The sequence below is a fragment of the Triticum urartu genome, chromosome 6A (genome assembly GCF_056163025.1).
Source record: "Triticum urartu cultivar PI428250 chromosome 6A, HENAU_Tu73, whole genome shotgun sequence".
Lineage (NCBI taxonomy): Eukaryota > Viridiplantae > Streptophyta > Magnoliopsida > Poales > Poaceae > Triticum > Triticum urartu.
Window position 1 is genome coordinate 501,507,772 of NC_141878.1, and position 18,731 is coordinate 501,526,502.

General features: G+C 51.7%; 1 protein-coding gene and 1 long non-coding RNA gene across 3 annotated transcripts; one reads left to right on the forward strand and one right to left on the reverse strand.

Moving 5' to 3' along the window:
- The first annotated feature begins 5,915 nt into the window (after positions 1 to 5,915).
- On the forward strand, positions 5,916 to 11,202 carry LOC147965898 (uncharacterized). The gene has a single exon (XM_087526987.1). The coding sequence runs from the start codon at positions 6,056 to 6,058 to the stop codon at positions 8,000 to 8,002; it is 1,947 nt and encodes a 648-aa protein (XP_087383113.1). The 5' UTR covers positions 5,916 to 6,055; the 3' UTR covers positions 8,003 to 11,202.
- Positions 11,203 to 14,794: 3,592 nt separating this feature from the next.
- On the reverse strand, positions 14,795 to 18,355 carry LOC125514411 (uncharacterized). Of its 2 annotated transcripts, XR_007286431.2 has the most exons (3): positions 15,869 to 18,236; positions 15,677 to 15,783; positions 14,795 to 15,420 (listed from the first exon to the last, which is right to left on the reverse strand). It is a non-coding gene; the product is annotated as an uncharacterized LOC125514411 (long non-coding RNA). The 2 variants fall into 2 exon arrangements; XR_007286430.2 differs by having other exon boundaries at positions 14,795 to 15,783; positions 15,869 to 18,355.
- Positions 18,356 to 18,731: the final 376 nt, after the last annotated feature.

An 18,731-nucleotide genomic window follows, 5' to 3' on the forward strand; every position in this document is an offset into this window, starting at 1 on the left:
GGTGGCAGAGCTCCTGGGCTTCGCCGCCTCAGGGGTTCACCGCTTCTGCACCCAGCTCCCATCTCAAGCCTAGGGCGGCCCGCGCGGGGGCTCCGCGCGCGCCCGCGGGCTCCAAGGCTACCCCAACGCCGGCGAAGCTGTTGGCACCGGACCGGCGGCGGCGGTGCCCCCGCTCCCGGTCCGCGAAGAAAAAGGACTCGACGTGACCCACGGCCCCAGTGGACAGCCGCGCTACCACTCCACGGTGGGCGCGTCAAGCAGGACTGCGTGGCACGCGGAGCACTACGGCATGGCCTTCGGGATGACGGCGCCAGAAGAATACGTGCCCCTCATGATGGACCAAGGACACCCTCACGAAGGCGAACAAGGCTCGCTCCTCAGCCCAAGCTGGGGGGACGAGGCGCCAGAAGCTGAGCCCTTCCAGGAGCCCCGGGACGGTCCCACTGGCCATGCTGGAGGCAACGATTATTGGGTATCGCTAATTCCTCAGAAGCAGACATACGCTAATCATGGATCGCAGGAGGTGCAGGTCGCCACAGCGAGCAGCTGCCCCGCTCCCACAGTCTCCTACCCCTCGGGAGGAGGGCGCAGGGGGCTGCAGGAGAGGGGCCGAGATCCGACATCACCACCGCGGCGTTCGGAGCAAGGTGTTTTCAGGAGGTAGGCCCTCTGCTGGGGAGGTGCCTCAGGGCCTGCCCCTGGCGGAGGACCCGTGGTCGTCGGGGGAACCGCTGGCGACCGCTCTACCCCATCGGTGGCGTCCTGGTTTCCGGTCGTCGTTGATGGCACTAGAGTGTGGCGCAAGGCGGGGCCCTCGTCTGGCGATATGAAGTAAGGCCGGTACCTGTGAAGAAGGCCCAGTGCCTGTGAAGCTCGCCGCCCCGTGACACTCTCACGTAATAATGAGTGGGGCTGTACATGCCCCGGAGTCTCAAGGGTGCCGGCCTCAGGCCCTGGGGCTCCCTCCCACGCCCAATGGCAGCACTTAGCTCCGCGCTGGTGAGAAGACGCCCAAGACTAGATTAGGTGCTGGACGCGGCCTTTTGTCTGTTTTCGTTGCTTTTCTCTTTGGTTGTCACTTTCCCCCGCTGGATTCAAGTTGGATTCGAATTTGAGATTTGCGTGTGTTCGGGGAAGGGGTGCTTAGTCTCGTTCGAGCAATTTCTCGCGTTTTGATAACCACTTCGCCTCAGCTGCCTCCCCTCGTGAGTCCCTCGCGAGCCGGGTCAGGCCTAGCTTGCGCGCAGCCCAGACTGCCACCGCCGCGTCCTCTCAGGAGGGTTTTTTACTGCAGACTCGGGACACCACAGCTTCCCACAGGCTACCTCAGGGCCCGCACGGGACGAAGGTAAACTAGCCAACCAGCGCGTCGCTTAGCCAACCACTTGGCGCGGGCGCATGTGCAATGTAACATCTACTAATACGATGAACGCAAGTTTTACATGAGGGGCTCCCCCTCCCAAAATGCTCTCACGGCCCTCAGGCCAAAACATGAGTTCTATTCATGCAGGGTAAGGAAACAGGAACGATGCATGATCAGTCGGATAAATCCCCCAATGCGTCCTCAGGAGCACCACCCGAACCGTTGCTGGCGTCGCTGGACTCGCCATCGCTGTCTGCGTCGCCGCCAGCGGCGTCAGGGTCGTTCACCACACCGCCCTCGTCGGCAGCCACGATCACGCCGTCGTCGTCTGAAGCGAAGGCCCTGACAAGAGCATCCACATTGTCTTCCACCCAGTGCGCCAGGTCGTCTTGGACGGCCTGGGGGACTGGGGCGATGGCGGCGTCAAAATCGAAGTGGGGATCCATGTTCCGGAGATGGCTGAAGACGTGAGAAAAGGCGTGCCCGAGCAGGGCGCGGCTCCTCCCCTCCACCAACCTGTCGGCCCTGACCGACCGCGCCTCCAGCTGCGTCACCACGTCGGTGAAGAACTGAAGGTTGCCGGCGTAGTTGACTGCGTGCGGCTCGCCAACAGCCGCCTCGCAGATGTTTCCCAAGGCTGTGTTGGCTCTCTTCCGGAGCGTGGTGAGCATGGGGCCGTGCTCATGCTCCAGGATCCGCCGCTGACGTATCTCGTCCGCATTCTGGCGTGCGACGGCTTCAGCCTCCTCCACCCAATGGCGAAGAAGGAGCACCTCGGCCTGGGAGGTGGTTGACTCCCCTTACGCTACTTTAAGGGCGTCCGGAAGAGCATCGGCCCGCTGCGTCGCTTCCTCCAGCTTGGCCCTCAAGGCAGCAGTCCTACCTTCAGCCTCGGTCCGGATCAACCCCAGCCTCTCCTCGGACTCGCGCTCGAGGTCCAAGCGCGCCATCGCCACCCGACGTCTGACCTCCTCCAGGACACGGGCTTCCCGTGCAGCGACATCATCCTCCGCCTGCGTCATCAAGCGCTCCCTCGTCTCCAGACGCTCGTACTCGCGGGTACGTTTGGGGGCTTCCAGCGTCAGCGCCTCCTCACGCTTCTGGAGTTCTGCTGGGTCGCCAGAGGCCACCTTCATCGACGCGAGGGCTGCCTCGCGCAGCTCCACTTGCTCCTCCAGTGAGTGGCACCAGGCCAGGAGCTCCCGAGCCCGCTCCTCCGCCGCCTCTCGCCGCCGGTCAGCTTCTCGGGCCTCCTCAGCGGCCCAAGATCGGGCCTCTCGAGAGGCCACCAGCGACGCCTTGGCCTCTTCGTCATCAAGATCGCGCTGATGGCGTGCAAGGGCGATGGCGCCCTCCAGCTCGCGCCTCTCTGTAGCCAGGCGCAGGCCCTCGGCCTCAAGGCGCGCGTCTTCATCAGCAAGCTCCTCACCAAGCAGGCTCACCGCGTCAGCCGCCCTTCGAAGGAATCCTTGGCGAAGAGCGCGACGCTCCTGGGCGTGCTCGAGCACGTCTTCCACACCATCATCTGCCCCAAGCAAGCGCCGGGGGCCACGGATCAGCACTCCCCTCCGGGCAGGGGGCTAGGGGCTGGCACCCTCGCGATGGCCGGGTACGCCACGCCAGAAGCCCGGCCTGGAGCCAGCCCGTCCCCAGATGAAGAGCGCAGGGAGCGCCTCAGCCAGTCGCAGTCCACAACCAAGCGAGAAGCCCACGGCAGGCTGGCTATGCCACGAGAAGGCCCGCGAAGGAGGATCGCGAGGTGGGCAGGGCCTCGATGCGCCTCGGGACGGTTCGCCTCTCCGATCGCCCTCACCATAAGGGCTCTGCTGCTCGGAGCGCTTGAGAATGGTAGAGGGGGTGAAGCCAAGGGGGACGACACCTCAGCCATCTCCGCGAGCTCGGCTGGAAGGGGCCTGCGGAGCAAGAATCAGTAAAAGCAACAGAAAGATCGGGAGCTGGAAAAGGAGAAGGCTTACTCATCAGTGGCGAAGTACTTCCTACGCTTCAGCAGCGACAAGGGTAATCGTCGCCCAGGGCCTCCCTTCTCTTCCGGAGGGCCTCAAAGTCCACGCGGAAGCGGCCCAAGAGTTGAGCGCAGGGATCAACCTGCGACGAGGACGAAGCGTCAAGGCGATCCGCGTCAGGGGCGCCTGCCTGATGCGCACTGCCAGTCGCCTCGCCAAGAGAAGCGGCTGGAGCTTCAGGGGCCTCAGCCGCAGGCGCTGAGGGCAGCTGCTTGCCGCCCTCAGCCTCAGCGGCACGGGCCCCAAGAGCTGCTCCCTCATGAGCATCGCCCGGCGCTGTCACCCCGCTGGGAGCCCCCTCGGCCTCTGGCGCCTCACGCCTCCCTGCTCCGCCACTCGAGGAAGAGTCGCCTTGGCCAACTGAAAGGGCAGTCACCATCACTGGGTTCTCGCAAGGCCCCGGAGGCCGGCGGAGCGCGGTCCCCACTCATCAAAGATAGGCATCTGATTCACAAAATCGCCCCTGTTCTGGCAGAGGTACAGCAAGGCCCCTCCCTGCTGGATGCTGCCAGGGTTGGGGTCCCCAGTCAGGATCAAGAGCACTGTCCTCGGCACTTCAGGCGTCAGTTCCTCTTCCTGGAGCCTCATACGATCATCACGCCCGCTGAAGGCCCACATCCGGCGGTAGTGGCGTTGGAGAGGAGCAATGCGGCGAAGCAGGAACTCCTTCACCACCTTGGGCGCTGTCACGCCAAGCGACCTCAAGAACGCGAAGTGGTGCCAGACGAAGACGAGCCGGGGGCTCTCAAGCATCTCCTGGCCCCAGCCCGAATTGGGGACAGCAGGCGAAGTTGGCTCTGAGAGCAGGGGACTGGGCACCCCTGCATCCACATATAGCCACCGCTCACGGAACCCATCCGCGGGCAGAGGGAGCCTGAAGTCAATCCCTGAGGCCGCTGTCTCAGACGCGGCAACGAAGCTCACGCACGCCCAACATTGGGTAGGGTCGACAAGGCGTAGAGAGAAGAAGTGGTGCAGCAAGGCAACCGAAGGAAGGATGCCCATCATTGCCTCGCAAACAAAGGCGAAGACCGAAAGGAGGGTGATGGATTCAGGACCCAGATGCATCATGTGGATCTGATAGTGGGAAAGCACGGCATTGAAGAAATCAGAAAAGGGGGGAACTAGACCCGCCCACAGGGCGTCGGCAAAATACTGGACCTCGGTGACTATCCTGTCGATGGAGAAGTGGGACGCGGGCCAGGCCGTCGTCCTCCCGCATTCGTTAAAGATAGTGGCCATAGCCGAGCTGACCTTGCCCAAGCCCTCGGCGGAGGCCGCCAATGGCGGCGAGCAAGGCGGAGGCATGGGTTTCTTCCCTCTTCCCTTCTTCGTCGGAGCCATGGCGATGGGAAGGGGGGGAAGATTCGAGATTGGGTTGAAAACAAAAGCTGGAGTTCGAGAGGAGGAAGGACAGAGGGCGGTCGAGCAACAGAAAGGGGAGCGGCTGTGTACGACTACGAGTCCGCCTAGCATGGTGCAAAATAAGGGGGCGTGGGGAAACAGTGCCGCCCACGTCCAATCAGCCGCCACGCGGCGCCCAAGGCCGCAGGCTATTAGGGCTCGCGGCGCTTCGCTCTTGCCCTTTCGCCTCCCTGCATGGCCAAGTCCGGGCGCGCCTTGGGCCCGGGGGCTACTGTCGGCGTTTTCGGAACGTGGGTCCCCAGACCTGCCTGCCTGCGGCCTGCGGCGTGGCTCAAAGGGGGGCCCAGCATGGCCCATCTTCATCAACACAGGCCCAAGACCCTCGCGAGGGGCCAAGCCTCGCGGGGCGGACGACACGGAACTTCCTCGGGCACGACCTCATCAGGCTGGCTCGCGAGGAGGCGGAGAGATCAAGACGGGGTACCTCGCGAGGTGCCCATGGCGCAAGCCATGACGACCAAAGGCGCCAGGCGGGCGCCAGCCGCGCAGTGTCCTCCTTTCCTCTTTGGTGCAAAGGGAGCAAACGCAGGCGAGAGCATCAAGCAAAGGCACCCGTTTCGGTGCAATGAGACCAAGACCAGTCCAACGGCAGGGAGGAAGTCATTATGGAGCCCAAGCCAGCATCACCACCAGAGTCTTTGGCAGGCGAGGACCAACTTTAGCCAAGATAAGTGTACTAGATGTTCCCCTTCAAAATGGCCAATTGTTGGCACCCTTCCCGCTCAATATTTGGAAAGAGGCCCAGGGCCTTTGCCTATAAATAGGACTAGCCACCCCCAGGGTAGAGGGGCAATGAAGAAGGGAGAATCTAGAAGCCAAGAGAGAAACTAGCTAGGATCGGATCGAGTAGCATCACACACACAGAGAGAGAGAAGGGCGACTGAACTCCTCCTAGCAGTTCATCCCCCCAGCCAAGAGCGGACCCTCGCGAGGCTGTTCTTCCTTGTATTGCTCATCATCATCAGCCCAAGAGGCAATCCACCACACCACACACTGGAGTAGGGTATTACACCACAACGGTGGCCCGAACCAGTATAAACCCTGTGTCTCTTGTGTTGTTCTTTCCATAGATTAGATCTTAGCGAGGCGGAGGGGTGCAGGTAGGTAGAAGGCAAAATCTCCGCGCGCACTCCAGTGTTCGAACCTTAAGGGTCTGCCGGAACCCGAAATCCGACAGCTGCGTTGGAACATCACCACGGCGACGCGGGTGGCGGTGGCGCCGGCGCGCCGGCGACGAGAGCTGATGGAGAACCTCTCTGCAGAGGGCAAGGCACTGTACGAGACACTCACGTCCGCGGCGACGATCGCTCACCAGCAACAGAAGAAAGAGCTTGAGGAGCTCATCATCGCGGCGGTCGGCCACGCTATCGACGCGGCGATCTCCAAGTCTGTTCCGCTCGCGGTCGACCAGACGTTGGGATCCGTGGTCGAGGACTTGCAAGCCTACACGTATGGCGCCGAGCAGGACCTACACAAGCAAATCAGCGACCACCGCGCCTCGATTGGTCTCGCCTCCAACTCGGGCACGACGACAATGCGGCTGCCTGCGTTCAAGGGAGTGGCGGAGACCGGTCCCGATGGGCTCCGTGGACATTCGACTACACGGGGGTCGGTACCTGGGGCCTCGCTGCCGTACGTTCCGCCTCCGGCACGAGGTATCACCGATCCGCCCCCATCGTCCCCGTTTGCCCGTCTGATACATCGCGAGCGCCGCGCATCTCAGTATCAATCCCAGCCTCACCATAGAGATTTTCCCCATTTCGACGGCGACAATCCTAAATTCTGGCAGGCCCGGTGTGAAGATTACTTTGCTCTATTTGACACTGACCCTGCGCTATGGATAGTGATCGCCACGATGCAGTTTAAAGGGCCTGCAGCGTGTTGGCTGGCATCAGTTCTGTCTAAATTTGCACACGCCTCTTGGCAGGAATTTAGTGCTGCTGTAGTGCATAGGTTTGGTAGGAATCAACACCAAACCCTGATTCGTCGCTTGTATCGCTTACATCAAACTGATTATGTAGAGGATTATATCCTTGAGTTCTCGGCTCTGATGGATCAGCTTGCGGCATATGAACCTAGTCCTGACATGATGCACTACACTACTCGTTTCATAGATGGCTTAAAACCTGCTGTTCGTGTTATTGTGGCTGTTCAACGCCCCCCAGATCTCGATGTTGCATATTCTATTGCATCTGTGCAGGAAGAGGTGGGTGAAGGTGGGACGGAGCTGAATTCCTCTGGATACAGTCGGCGGCCAAATTCATCTGCTTCAAGCCGGCCGTACAAAGCCAAACATTCCGAGGACACTCATGATCTCACTGTCAAACCAGCTCAAACAGATGACAAGTTAGCCACATTGAAGGCATACCGTCGTGCCAAAGGACTCTGCTATGTCTGTGGTGAGCGTTGGGGTTGTGATCATAAATGTAATACAACTGTCCAGTTACATGTGGTGCAGGAGATGCTGGAATTTTGTGACCTCAATTCTCCAGATTCTGATGATAGTGCTGATGATCTGATGGTACTCTCAACAGAAGCTCAGTCTGATAAATCTGAACCCAGTGCTATCAAGCTCAATTGTCAGTTGCAAGGGCAATGGTTTGTGTTTTTGTTGGACTCCGGCAGCTCCCATTCCTTCCTAAGTACTAAGGTAGTAGCAACTGTTCCTGGACACACACTACTAGCTCGTAAGCAACAGGTTCGATTCACGGGAGGGGGTCATCTTGAGTGTACTCATATGGTACCCAATTGCACTTGGTCAGCTGATGGGCATACCTTCCAGTCTGATTTCAAAATTTTGCCGTTGAAGTTTTATGATGGGATTATTGGTATGGATTGGTTGGCAGCGCGAGGTACTATGCAGGTGAACTGGGACCAGAAGTGGCTTTCACTCGAGCATTTGGGGCAACAGATTCTTCTCCAAGGGCATCCCCCTGCTGTGTTTGATCTTACAGTTGTTGAGCTCCAGTTAATTCAAGGGCAACAAAATCTAGAGCTTCCTGTTGAAATTCAATGCCTACTGGATGGGTTCTCTGCAGTGTTTGAGGCTCCCACTGGACTTCCGCCTCGTCGTGCTTGCGACCACAAGATTCCGTTGATTCCCGGCGCACAGCCAGTGAACATCTGCCCGTATCGTTTTTCTCCTGAACTCAAGACTGAAATCGAGAGGCAGATCACAGAAATGTTGTAGTCGGGTGTCATCAAGCCCAGCACTAGCCCGTTTGCCTCGCCCATTATCATGGTCCGGAAAAAAGATGGAACATGGCGCCTATGTGTTGATTATCGCCATCTGAATTTGTTGACGCTGAAGAGCAAATATCCAATGCCTGTTATCGATGAACTATTGGATGAATTATCCGATGCATCTTGGCTTACCAAGCTGGATCTCCGCGCCGGTTATCACCAAATCCATTTGGCCCCTGGGGATGAATACAAGACAGCGTTTCACACACACAATGGCCATTTTGAATTCTCAGTCTTGGCTTTTGGGCTCACTGATGGACCTTACACTTTCCAATCCGTTATGAACACAGATTTGTCACCTGTTCTACGTCATTGTGCTGTGGTGTTTTTCGATGACATCCTTATTTTTAGCAAGAAATATGATGAGCATATCAAGCACTTACGTCAGGTGCTTCAGATCCTTGAAGAGAAGCAATGGAAAGTCAAAGGGTCCAAGTGCACGTTCGCCCAGAGATCTGTGCAGTATCTCGGTTATGTGGTGTCGGAAGAAGGTGTTGCTACTGATCCCCAGAAAGTGACTGACGTTCAGAACTGGCTGGTCCCTACTTCTGTCAAAGAACTGCGTGGGTTTTTGGGTCTGTCAGGTTACTACCGTAAATTTGTCCGTCAGTATGGTGTTATCATCCAACCTCTGACACACTTGCTTAGCAAGAATGTTCCGTTTGTCTGGACAGCTGACTCTCAATTAGCCTTTGACACCTTGAAGCAAGCTTTAGTGAGTGCCCCTGTGTTGGCCTTGCCGGATTTCAAAGTTCAATTTGTTGTTGAGACTGATGCAAGTGACACGGGCATGGGCGCTGTACTGATGCAACACGGCCACCCGCTGGCATATGTAAGCAAGGGACTGGGTCCAAGAACTAGGGGTCTGTCGACTTATGAAAAAGAGTATATGGCCATATTACTAGCTGTTGAACAGTGGCGTCCATACTTGCAACATTCAGAGTTTTTGATTATGACAGACCACTGCAGTTTGGCGCATTTGGGCGACCAGCGTCTGCATACTCTGTGGCAACAGAAGGTCTTTACCAAGCTACTCGGCTTACAATTTCAGATCAAATACAAAAAAGGGATTAGCAATGCAGCAGCTGATGCTTTGTTGCGCAGACCTGCACCTGACACTTGTTTAGCGACTGTTAGCCATGGCCGTCCTGCTTGGATGATGGACATCGTGGATGCTTATACTTCGGACCTGCAGCACAAGAGTTGCTGGCTCGCTTGGCTGTCTCGACTACAACGGATGATCATTACTCCTTGCGCAATGGGTTGATTCATTACAAAGACCGGGTCTGGATTCCGGATTCTCCTGATCTCAAACAAAGGATTCTTGCTGCTCTTCATGATTCTCCAATTGGTGGGCACTCTGGTATACCTGTTACCTTGCGCCGCATTAAGCAGAGTTTTTATTGGAAGGGTTTGCACGCTTTTGTCCATCAATATGTGCAAGAATGTTCTATCTGTCAACGCGCTAAGCCTGATCGCGCTCGCTACCCGGGGCTACTGGAACCATTGCCGGTCCCCTCGCAATATTGACAGATGCTCACAATGGATTTCGTGGAAGGTTTACCACGCTCCGGCCGTTTTAACTGTGTGATGGTGGTAGTGGATAAATTGTCCCGTTATGCTCATTTCGTCGGCCTGTTTCATCCGTTTACTGCACCAGTGGTGGCTGCCGCGTTCATGGATAATGTGCATAAGCTTCACGGGATGCCTGAATCCATTGTGTCTGATCGTGACAGGATTTTCACCAGCCGTTTCTGGCGCGAATTGGCTGCTCTTTCCGGAGTCAAACTTCGCATGAGTTCTTCTCAACATCCGCAGACAGATGGCACTACAGAACGAGTGAATCAGTGTCTGGAAGGGTATTTGCGTTGTTTCACCCATGCCTGCCCTGTCAAGTGGGCGCAATGGTTATCTCTTGCTGTATTCTGGTATAATACTAGCATGCATTCTGCCCTGGATGGTAAATCGCCCTTTGAGGTCCTATACGGCCACTCTGCTCGTCAGTTTGGGATCACTGCATCTGATGCCTGTTCAGTTCCTGAGCTTACATAATGGCTTGGAGAACGTGCTTTAACACTTTGTCTTCTTCAACAACATTTGGAGCGCATCAAAAATCGTATGAAGTACCAGGCCGATAAGAAAATATCTGATCGCGTGTTCTAGGTGGGCGACTCTATATTTCTGAAACTTCGGCCATACATTCAATCTTCTGTCGCTCCACGTGCTCACCATAAGCTGCTGTTCAAGTACTATGGACTGTTTCCGGTGCTTGAACACATTGGTGCCACGGTCTATCGTCTTCAATTGCCGCCCAAGTCTCGCATCCACCCTGTGATCCACGTTTCTCAACTAAAGAAAGTGCTTGGGGAGCACTGTCAGGTAGAAGCTGCTTTGCCACCTACTGATGACATTCTTTCTGTGCCAATGAGAGTATTGCAGCGCAGATTCCGTCGAGTGGGTGATATAGCTGTACCACAAGGCTTAATTCAGTGGTCTGGGCAAACTGAAGACCTGGCGACTTGGGAAGATTTACAGGAACTGCAGCAGCGTTTTCCTCGTGCAACAGCTTGGGGGCAAGCTGTGTTCCAAGGGAGAGGGAATGTTAGCATCACCGAGCCGGTTACAGAGGATGACGGCCAGGGCAGCCAAGACCCAGTCAAGAAGCCACTGACGTCGGGGCCCACAGGAGGGTCAGGCGCCCATCCACGCGCTATGCTGGCAAGGAATGGACCACGAGGTAGGATAAATAAGGAGGACGGCTTCCTTGTGAGGGCGGCCAGTTTGGCACGGCAGTCCGCCGTTTGCTTGTAACTCTCTTCCTCCTTTCTCCCTGCTTGTAATTTCGAATTAGAGCTACAGATCCGAGTGATGTTCATCAATAGAGAGATACCCTAGCCTGTTGCTAACAAGGTCTCCAGCTCTTCCCTTAAAATTTTACCCTTTCAATGGCTCCTTAAATTTGAGGGGTCATTCATCCTGTCTGATTTTTCATAGCCAAGTTCAGAGGACTTCTCTAGGCAGATTCAGGCAAAGGTTTAGGAGGCATCCCATAGCTAGTTGCTGGTGTTTCTCTTTTCCTTTTGGCTAAAACTTCCCCTAATAATGTGGTGGAAACAGAAACATGCTATCTATGCCTTTGTTGCACATCCTGACTACAAAAAATCTTGTGTAAATTATGGATGAAAATCAGCTTTGTGGTTTTTTCCGCGTGATCTGATGGCTGTCGATCGGGAACTATGGAAAAGTGCCATGTGTAGGCGTACCTATAATATAATATACTTGTATAGAGCTTGTGTCAATTAATTCGAATCGGTGGGAGTAGCTTACTTCTTTGCAGGAAATTATAGAGGTGAAAATTGGCTCCTACAGTTAAGAAAACTAAATGCTACCTTGCGTATTATTACGTAAATTGGTCGCAATATATTTCGATGAGAATTGGTTATATGAAATATCACGAGAACTAAAACTAAAATAAATTATATTTATTGTATATTTATTAAGTACAAGTAACATAATAGAATAGAAATGCTTGGGTATTTTCACATGCATGATTGCTTGTAGTGGCAGACTTTTTCTTCTCAAAAATAACTTCAGGTGTGACTCTCAAGTCATTGTCATATACTCGTTGGGAGAGTTGTGTTGATAGTGTTAAGGCTATAAGGATTCAGCTACCAGAAATAAGGGAGGCTTTACTACAAGTGGCTGGAAATGATAAAGATCCATCGACAAATAGTGAAGCTCAATCATCGGCACAAAATGATCTTTGTGACTTTGAATTCTTAGTGTCAATAATCATATGGTATGAAATATTATCAGCTGTTAATTTGGTCAACAAAGAGTTACAGTCAAAGGATATGCTTATTGATAATGCAATTGAGTTTGTAAAAGGCTTGATTTCCTTCTTCACTATGTATAGATAAACTAGCTTTTCAAAAGCATTGGAAGGTGCAAAAATAGCAATGGAGATGGATATTAATCCAGAGTTCCGCAAGCGTAAAACTAAGAGAAAAAGGCAATATGATGAGGGCGCGGATGATCCATCCATTTTTTCACAATTGGCAGAGGAGTCATTTAGGGTCAATATTTTTTTGCATATTGTTGATCAAGCTATAGTTTCACTTAACACAAGATTTGAATAGTACGAGGGGTATGAAAAAATATTTGGTTTCTTGTTTACTAAAATATTTGGTTTCTTGTTTACTTTAGCTGGCTGCGATCCTTGGATGACAAGAGTTTGTTGGTTGCCTGTGTTAATCTTGAAGATGCACTTAAGAATGGAGAACATAAAGATATTGATGGACTTGAATTGTCTTGCGAGCTACTTTTTCTCTAGGACTCACTTCAGAAATCTATGGGCCCACTTGATATTCTGTTTTTTAAGAAGTGCTCCTTAATCTATCCTAATGTTGTTATTGCATACAAAATTTTGTTAACCATTCATGTGACATTTGCATATGTGAAAATGACTTTTTCTAAACTCAAGTTGTTGAAATCCTACTCGAGTTCTACTATGACACAAGAAAGACTCAATGGATTGGCAACAATAGCACTTGAAAATGATGTCTTGGAGAAGATTAATAGATATGAAGATTTGATCAAAGATTTCATTTAAAGAAATACTTGAAGAGTGCTGCTTTTTGGTAGAAAATGAGGTTAGTTTATTGCTTTAGTACCATCTTTACTATATTACCGTTAGTATTTGATGTATTTCCTAAATACTGTACCAAATAAGACATATTTGAAGTTAAATAATTAAGTGAGAGTATGTTGTACTTACATTTTCGTTTTAGGCCCCCAAATTTCTTGAGATGGCCATGGGACCATGTACTGGCATTGCGAGTTGGAGCAGTCGTTGCCTTCCATGCCGAGCTGTGTGCACGCCATGAAGTCGCACGAAAACGAGGTGTAGGTGGTGGAGTTGTTGGGGTCGACAAGCACCGACCTGACCATGGAGTTGTAGTGTACCCACGACACGTCGTTGCCAGTGTCCATAATCATGGCCTGCTACACCGTCGGCGAGTCGATGCCGACTGTGATGATGTACTCCAGTGTGCCTAAGGCAGAAGCTAGTTCTATCGACACCTTGACCTACACCAACTACTAGAGCCCATCGAGGTAGTGCTGGACGTAGGCAACTCGGATATTGTCACGACGGAGCACCTCTTCGAAGGTAGGCTCCTCCTTGGTGGGCACCGGCGAGCATATGACATACTGTCGTTCAAGGGAACCTTGGCTCCATTGGACGCCGATGGAGTCGGACTCACTGCAAAATCAACGCACGGATGGAACAATCATTAACCAAGTTTTGCAGAAACTGCACCCATTCATCCACACTACTGATCTAGTACATACCTTTGGTCACCAAATAGTTTGCGGAGGGGGTGAGGGGCATTGGCCCCCTCATCTTAACGCATAGCTCTATCTCTGTTAGTATGCCGGTATGTTGTATTTGTGGTGTAAATATATATTTTATATTAATTAGACAACCCTAACCGAAAATCCTGACTACGCCACTGGACGAGAGCATGGCAGATAATGCACAACATGAGGCGGAGCTAGTTTGAGACGAACGTCATGGCTTCTCCTTACATCCCAGGGGATCTTGAAATCCGCTTGGTGCTGCGCGACGGGAGATGGGTCTCTAGGTGGCAAGAGAAGGGGGATTCGCGAGAGGAATTGGGGAGAGACCGAGAGAGACAGAAGCAACTGGTGTCCAACCTGGAGGGCAGATGCAGCGGCGTGTCATGTTTGCCTTGCTACTAGTGAGTGAATGCTTGCAGTAGCTAAGCAAATAGTGACGACATTGCTTGATTTGTTACTAGTGCTTTGCCAAGGGGCAGGGCTACTTATAGGAAATGCAACTTCAGGAGTAAGTAATTCCTAAGCTAGCATGGATGAAAGTTTGCATGTGTGTTCTCAGAGGGAAAAGGAGGAAAAGAAAACATCGTGGACCGCACACGCCTGCTAACCTCAATGACATGTGGTCTCATTATATGTTGGAGCGTACTCTACAATCGGATGCGCGATTCTAATTCATTTTCCTTTTTTTCTTTTGCAATGAAAAGGTGAATATATTGAGTGACAATCAGAGATACACTTGGAGTATAATCGAAAAAAAATATACACTCGTTGAACACATTTTCCTTTCATAGCTAAGCAACACAATTAAGGTCACTAATGAAGTGTCTTTTTTCTTTGGTACGTACCGCGCTGCTGTTGCTTTGCCGCAATTGCTCATCGGTTCACCCCACACATCTAGGCCCTCAATTGTTTTCGGCAGAACATTTCATTTTTGAGAAACGTGTTGGTGATGCCGTGCGTCGGAGCCATTATCGATCGGGCCAAGGACGCCATGTGAAACTGAAGTTCATGCTTGCTTAAACGGGTGGCTGAATCGTGCAATGCAAGTGCTGTCACGGAGCAGATCAGGTGTGTACATGGATAAAGCCAAACGGCCAAACGACGATACAAGGTGCCAGATCGGAATGTATGTATGTGGTCAGATGCTACTAGCCCTCGGAGACTACAACCGACGTACGTGATGATCGGTCTTTTTGCTACTTGTTGGCTTTGCTTTGTTTGCTCACTTGTTCTTGTAACATACTAGCGTAACCCGCGCGGCGGCACGCCGCGCTCGATGATCACTTGCAAATGTGCAATCTATTGATTCAAGAGTGGATCAGTGCATGCACATTTAATCTCAGAACAGTGCATATAGACATTATATTAAAGAAACCGAGCATATAAAGCTATTAAATGTTTTCAAATGTAGGGATACAAAGATACAAATTAAAAGTGGCACACTTCTAAGGCAAACAAACTATTTAAACTACATACAGTTCACTGTAGGCAAAGAACTGTATATAGAAACACAAACACACTACATAAATGAGTTAGAAGTAGTTGTTGGTGGATTAGATCATCCTAGTATACCCTCCTGCGGGATTGGTGCTTGTGACAAAGTGATAAAGTGATTTTGCAAATTCCCGCACACGTCCGACGGGAGGGTTCGCGCCTGTGTATGTGATAATGGGATCGTCGTTGTTTGGACGCTGGGGATACATGCGAAGTGATAATATATCAAAGAAGTTGTTGCATATCTTTGCCAGAATCATTGTTTGTCTTGTAATTTCATTTTGCTGTGCAGTTACTTGCTGGCGGGCCATGTTGAACCACCATTGCTTTGTTTGAGCCTTCTCTCTTGCTGTAAACAATCTTTCCTTTGCGACTTCAAGGGCATAGTAATTATGGTCTTCGATAGAAATATTATAGTCTGCACAGATGCATTGTAACGCCACCTGAGCTGCCTTTTCCATTGCTTCATCTTCTATATTAGCTGCCTCTCCTTCATATGCAGTGGCGAATCTTGCACAAAATTGAAGGGTAGGCTCAAAACATCAAGTTTCTAAGTCTACTGAGCAAATTCATTGCAGTTTACATGTTAAACACCTCAGTATAATTCTCAAGTTGCATGTTTAGCTGAAATATGATTTTTGAAGGGTAGGCTTCAGCCTATTGAAGCCCCCCTAGTGGAATCGCCACTGTTCATATGTAATGGAGGATTCTCTGAAACTATATCTCTGTCATGGCAGAGCAATTAGTACGGACGCTTGTATCATACCTTCATGTACATACCAACAGGTGTAGCCTTGTACTTTTAGGCCAACTGTTCACTCACTGTTTCAAGTATTGGTCGTCTTGGAATGTATATACTAAAAGATTCTCCTCCTGCATGGTAGAATTTGTAATATGATAAGTTGCTACTTGCAAGGGATAAACGAAGACAAAAAGTTAGGTGAAGCCAAGAGCTTACCGAGCTGCTTCCGCTCCCATGATCAAAATTTAGGACTGGATGTTTGCCCTTCTTAATTTGCTTTGCTACGGAGGATGCTCTTTGGGGGCGGTAAGCTTCGTCCATTGTGGTATACTGAGCTGATCTTGCTCGTGAATGCACAACCGGTAATATATAGAGCATGTACAGGTAAGTGAGTCAACGTTGCGCTTCGTTGAGGCCGCCAAATGGCATGGATTTTCTACACGCTACTTCAGTAGGTGTCACACCTGGTTCTACATGGAGATAAAAGGAAAGATGGACCGAGTAGGCATCACTCAAATACCAACCATATATACAATATAGAATCAGATACAGAAGGAAATTATCAGTAGCAGCAGCGGCACAGGCACAGTAAAAAAGGTGAACTTACCAAGAGGAGTAGGCCTTCCTTCAAACAAAAAATACAAAAATAATAATATGATTGTGCGGTTGTGCCTGCGGTCACCACATCTTCAAAATAGTGAAAATTCATGAAACGACAAAAGCTCAATCTGCAAAAACCTTAAACACTAAATGTAGTACTATGTCCACACTTCGTTTCTGATTCATTAGATTGAGCTCCGCATGTTATCAACTAATACTCCATCCGTTCATAAATATAAGCCTTTTTAGAGATTCTATAGTAGGAACTACATACGCTGCATTATCAAACTTGCTTGTAGATTCCTGCACCTCAAGTACATCAAAAGATGCATAAATAATTAGTGCAAATTGGAAGGCTCACTATACATAGGAATTTGATTTCTCTCATACTTCAAACAGAAGAACTCAAACAGAGTAGCACGTCAGCGGAGCTGCATGCATGAAACACGTACATCAAAAAGCAAAAGGAGAGAGAGAGAGAGAGAGAGAGAGAGAGAGAGAGAGAGAGAGAGCCGAATTTATTTTGATTCCTGTACGCCGTCTCGTTCTCTATTGATCTCTCACACCTGGTGGAAGCAGCTAGCAAACAGCACACGGCCCGCAAACGACGGTCTGTCCTTCAGATGACTGGTTTTTGACGGATAATCATGCAGCTAATCTTGAAGGACAAACAGTGCAGCGGCATAGTGTACGTGCTGTGGTCCGTGCTCTTGTTGACGGAAAGCACGTACGCTCGGTGATGGCGGCATGCGGCGAACTGCAACCGGGCCTTGAAAGTGCGCTGCCCGCACGCGGAGGCGTTGCCGGTCTCGTCGCGACTGGCTGCTACCACAGTGCGGCGCCGTCCGAGATGGGTCGGAAGGGGTGAAGCATGGATGAATGCACCGCGGCGTACCTCGTCCCCGGTAGAGGGTGGAGGATGGACGACCTCCAGCGCAGCAAGGATAGGCTGCATGTCGTCATCACCATGGGATCATCATCGGCGGCATGGTGCCAACCGGGAGTGTGGTGGAGGGTAGCGCGAAGCACGCCGATGGCAGCACTGCGGCAGTGAACAGGATGCGGGCAGCGCACACGGGGGACCCAGGCAGCGGCAGCTCGGCCCAGCCTTCAACGTGGAGCTCCGAGAGGAGGTCTGCCACATCGTCGTGGAGATGGCCGCGGCGGCAGAAGCGGGACGGCGCCGCGGCGGTGCCTCGGACGACGACGCCGGGGGAGGGATCCAGTGGCCAGGGGCACCGGCAGCCTGGATGGGCGCTCCTCCGCATGGCTTCCACAAAGAGGAGATGGCCAGATGGGGATTGAAAGAAGATGAGGCGAGAGCCTGCCGGGGGTCCTTTTATATGCGCAATGGGCGGCCAAGCGGTGGCGGAGATTGGACTCAATACTTCTCGACAGAAATATCTGGAGAGACCGAGCGAGGCAACACGGGCGAACACACGTATCTACAGGAAAGGAGAGGAAAAAATCTACAGGAAAGAAACTTACCAACCCGTGCAGGACGCAACGGCCGGCGAACAGCACGGCGGCAACGCCCCTAAGGGCATGTACAATGGTTAATAAGATAGTTTTATCTTAAGTTTTACATGTAATTTAAAGATGACAAAGAAAAATATCTATAATGAATCATCTCTTAGCCTTATTTTCAATAATTAACAATTCCTAAAAATGTGGTGAGACATATTGTGTTAAGAGATCATCTCTTGTCTTATTTTAAATAAGAAAAGATAAGCCTTCTTTTATGAATTCTCTCTCCTCCACCTCATTATTTATCCTACGTGGCACTTCTAAGATAACATCATTGTACATGCCTAAATGAGCCGCAGGAGAACGACCGCCGTCATTACGCACACGGCCGATAACAGCCGCCCGGATCCAGGAGGACACCCCCGCCGGCCTCGACCAGACCGGATAACAGCAGGAGTAACCATCTCCACCTCTAATAAATTATACCGCTAAATGCAGTGACGAACGCGCAAGTGACCGAAACGAAGACAAATGAGAGCCCCGTATTTATAGCATCCAACGACGAAGCGAAACACAAGTTGAAGACAACCACTCAATGCAGAAGAGAAGCAGCTAGAATGACGGAGAAAAGCGACCTCACGCCTGGAAAGCACGAACGAAGCGGCGGCTGATTTAAGAAGGGAGTCCGTGCCGCAGGAGAAATCCAAAACCGAAACAACCACAGCATGAAAGCACAGCCGAAGCGGCGACCGGCTTCAGAAAAAGCACCCGTGTCGTAGGAGAAATCCAAAATCAAAACAGCCACCAGTATGGAATTCACCTATGGCACCAGAACCCACGTTCAAATGCAGGCCCACCTAGCAGTCCCGCACCAGCGCACACAGGCATAGACAGACAAACGGGAGAAGACAAAGCACATCGAGGAAAGAAAAATACAAAGCGGCAGTCTAGGGAGAAGCATGCAGAGCCAACCACAAAACGCCAATAACGATGTAATCAAATCGAAACTGAA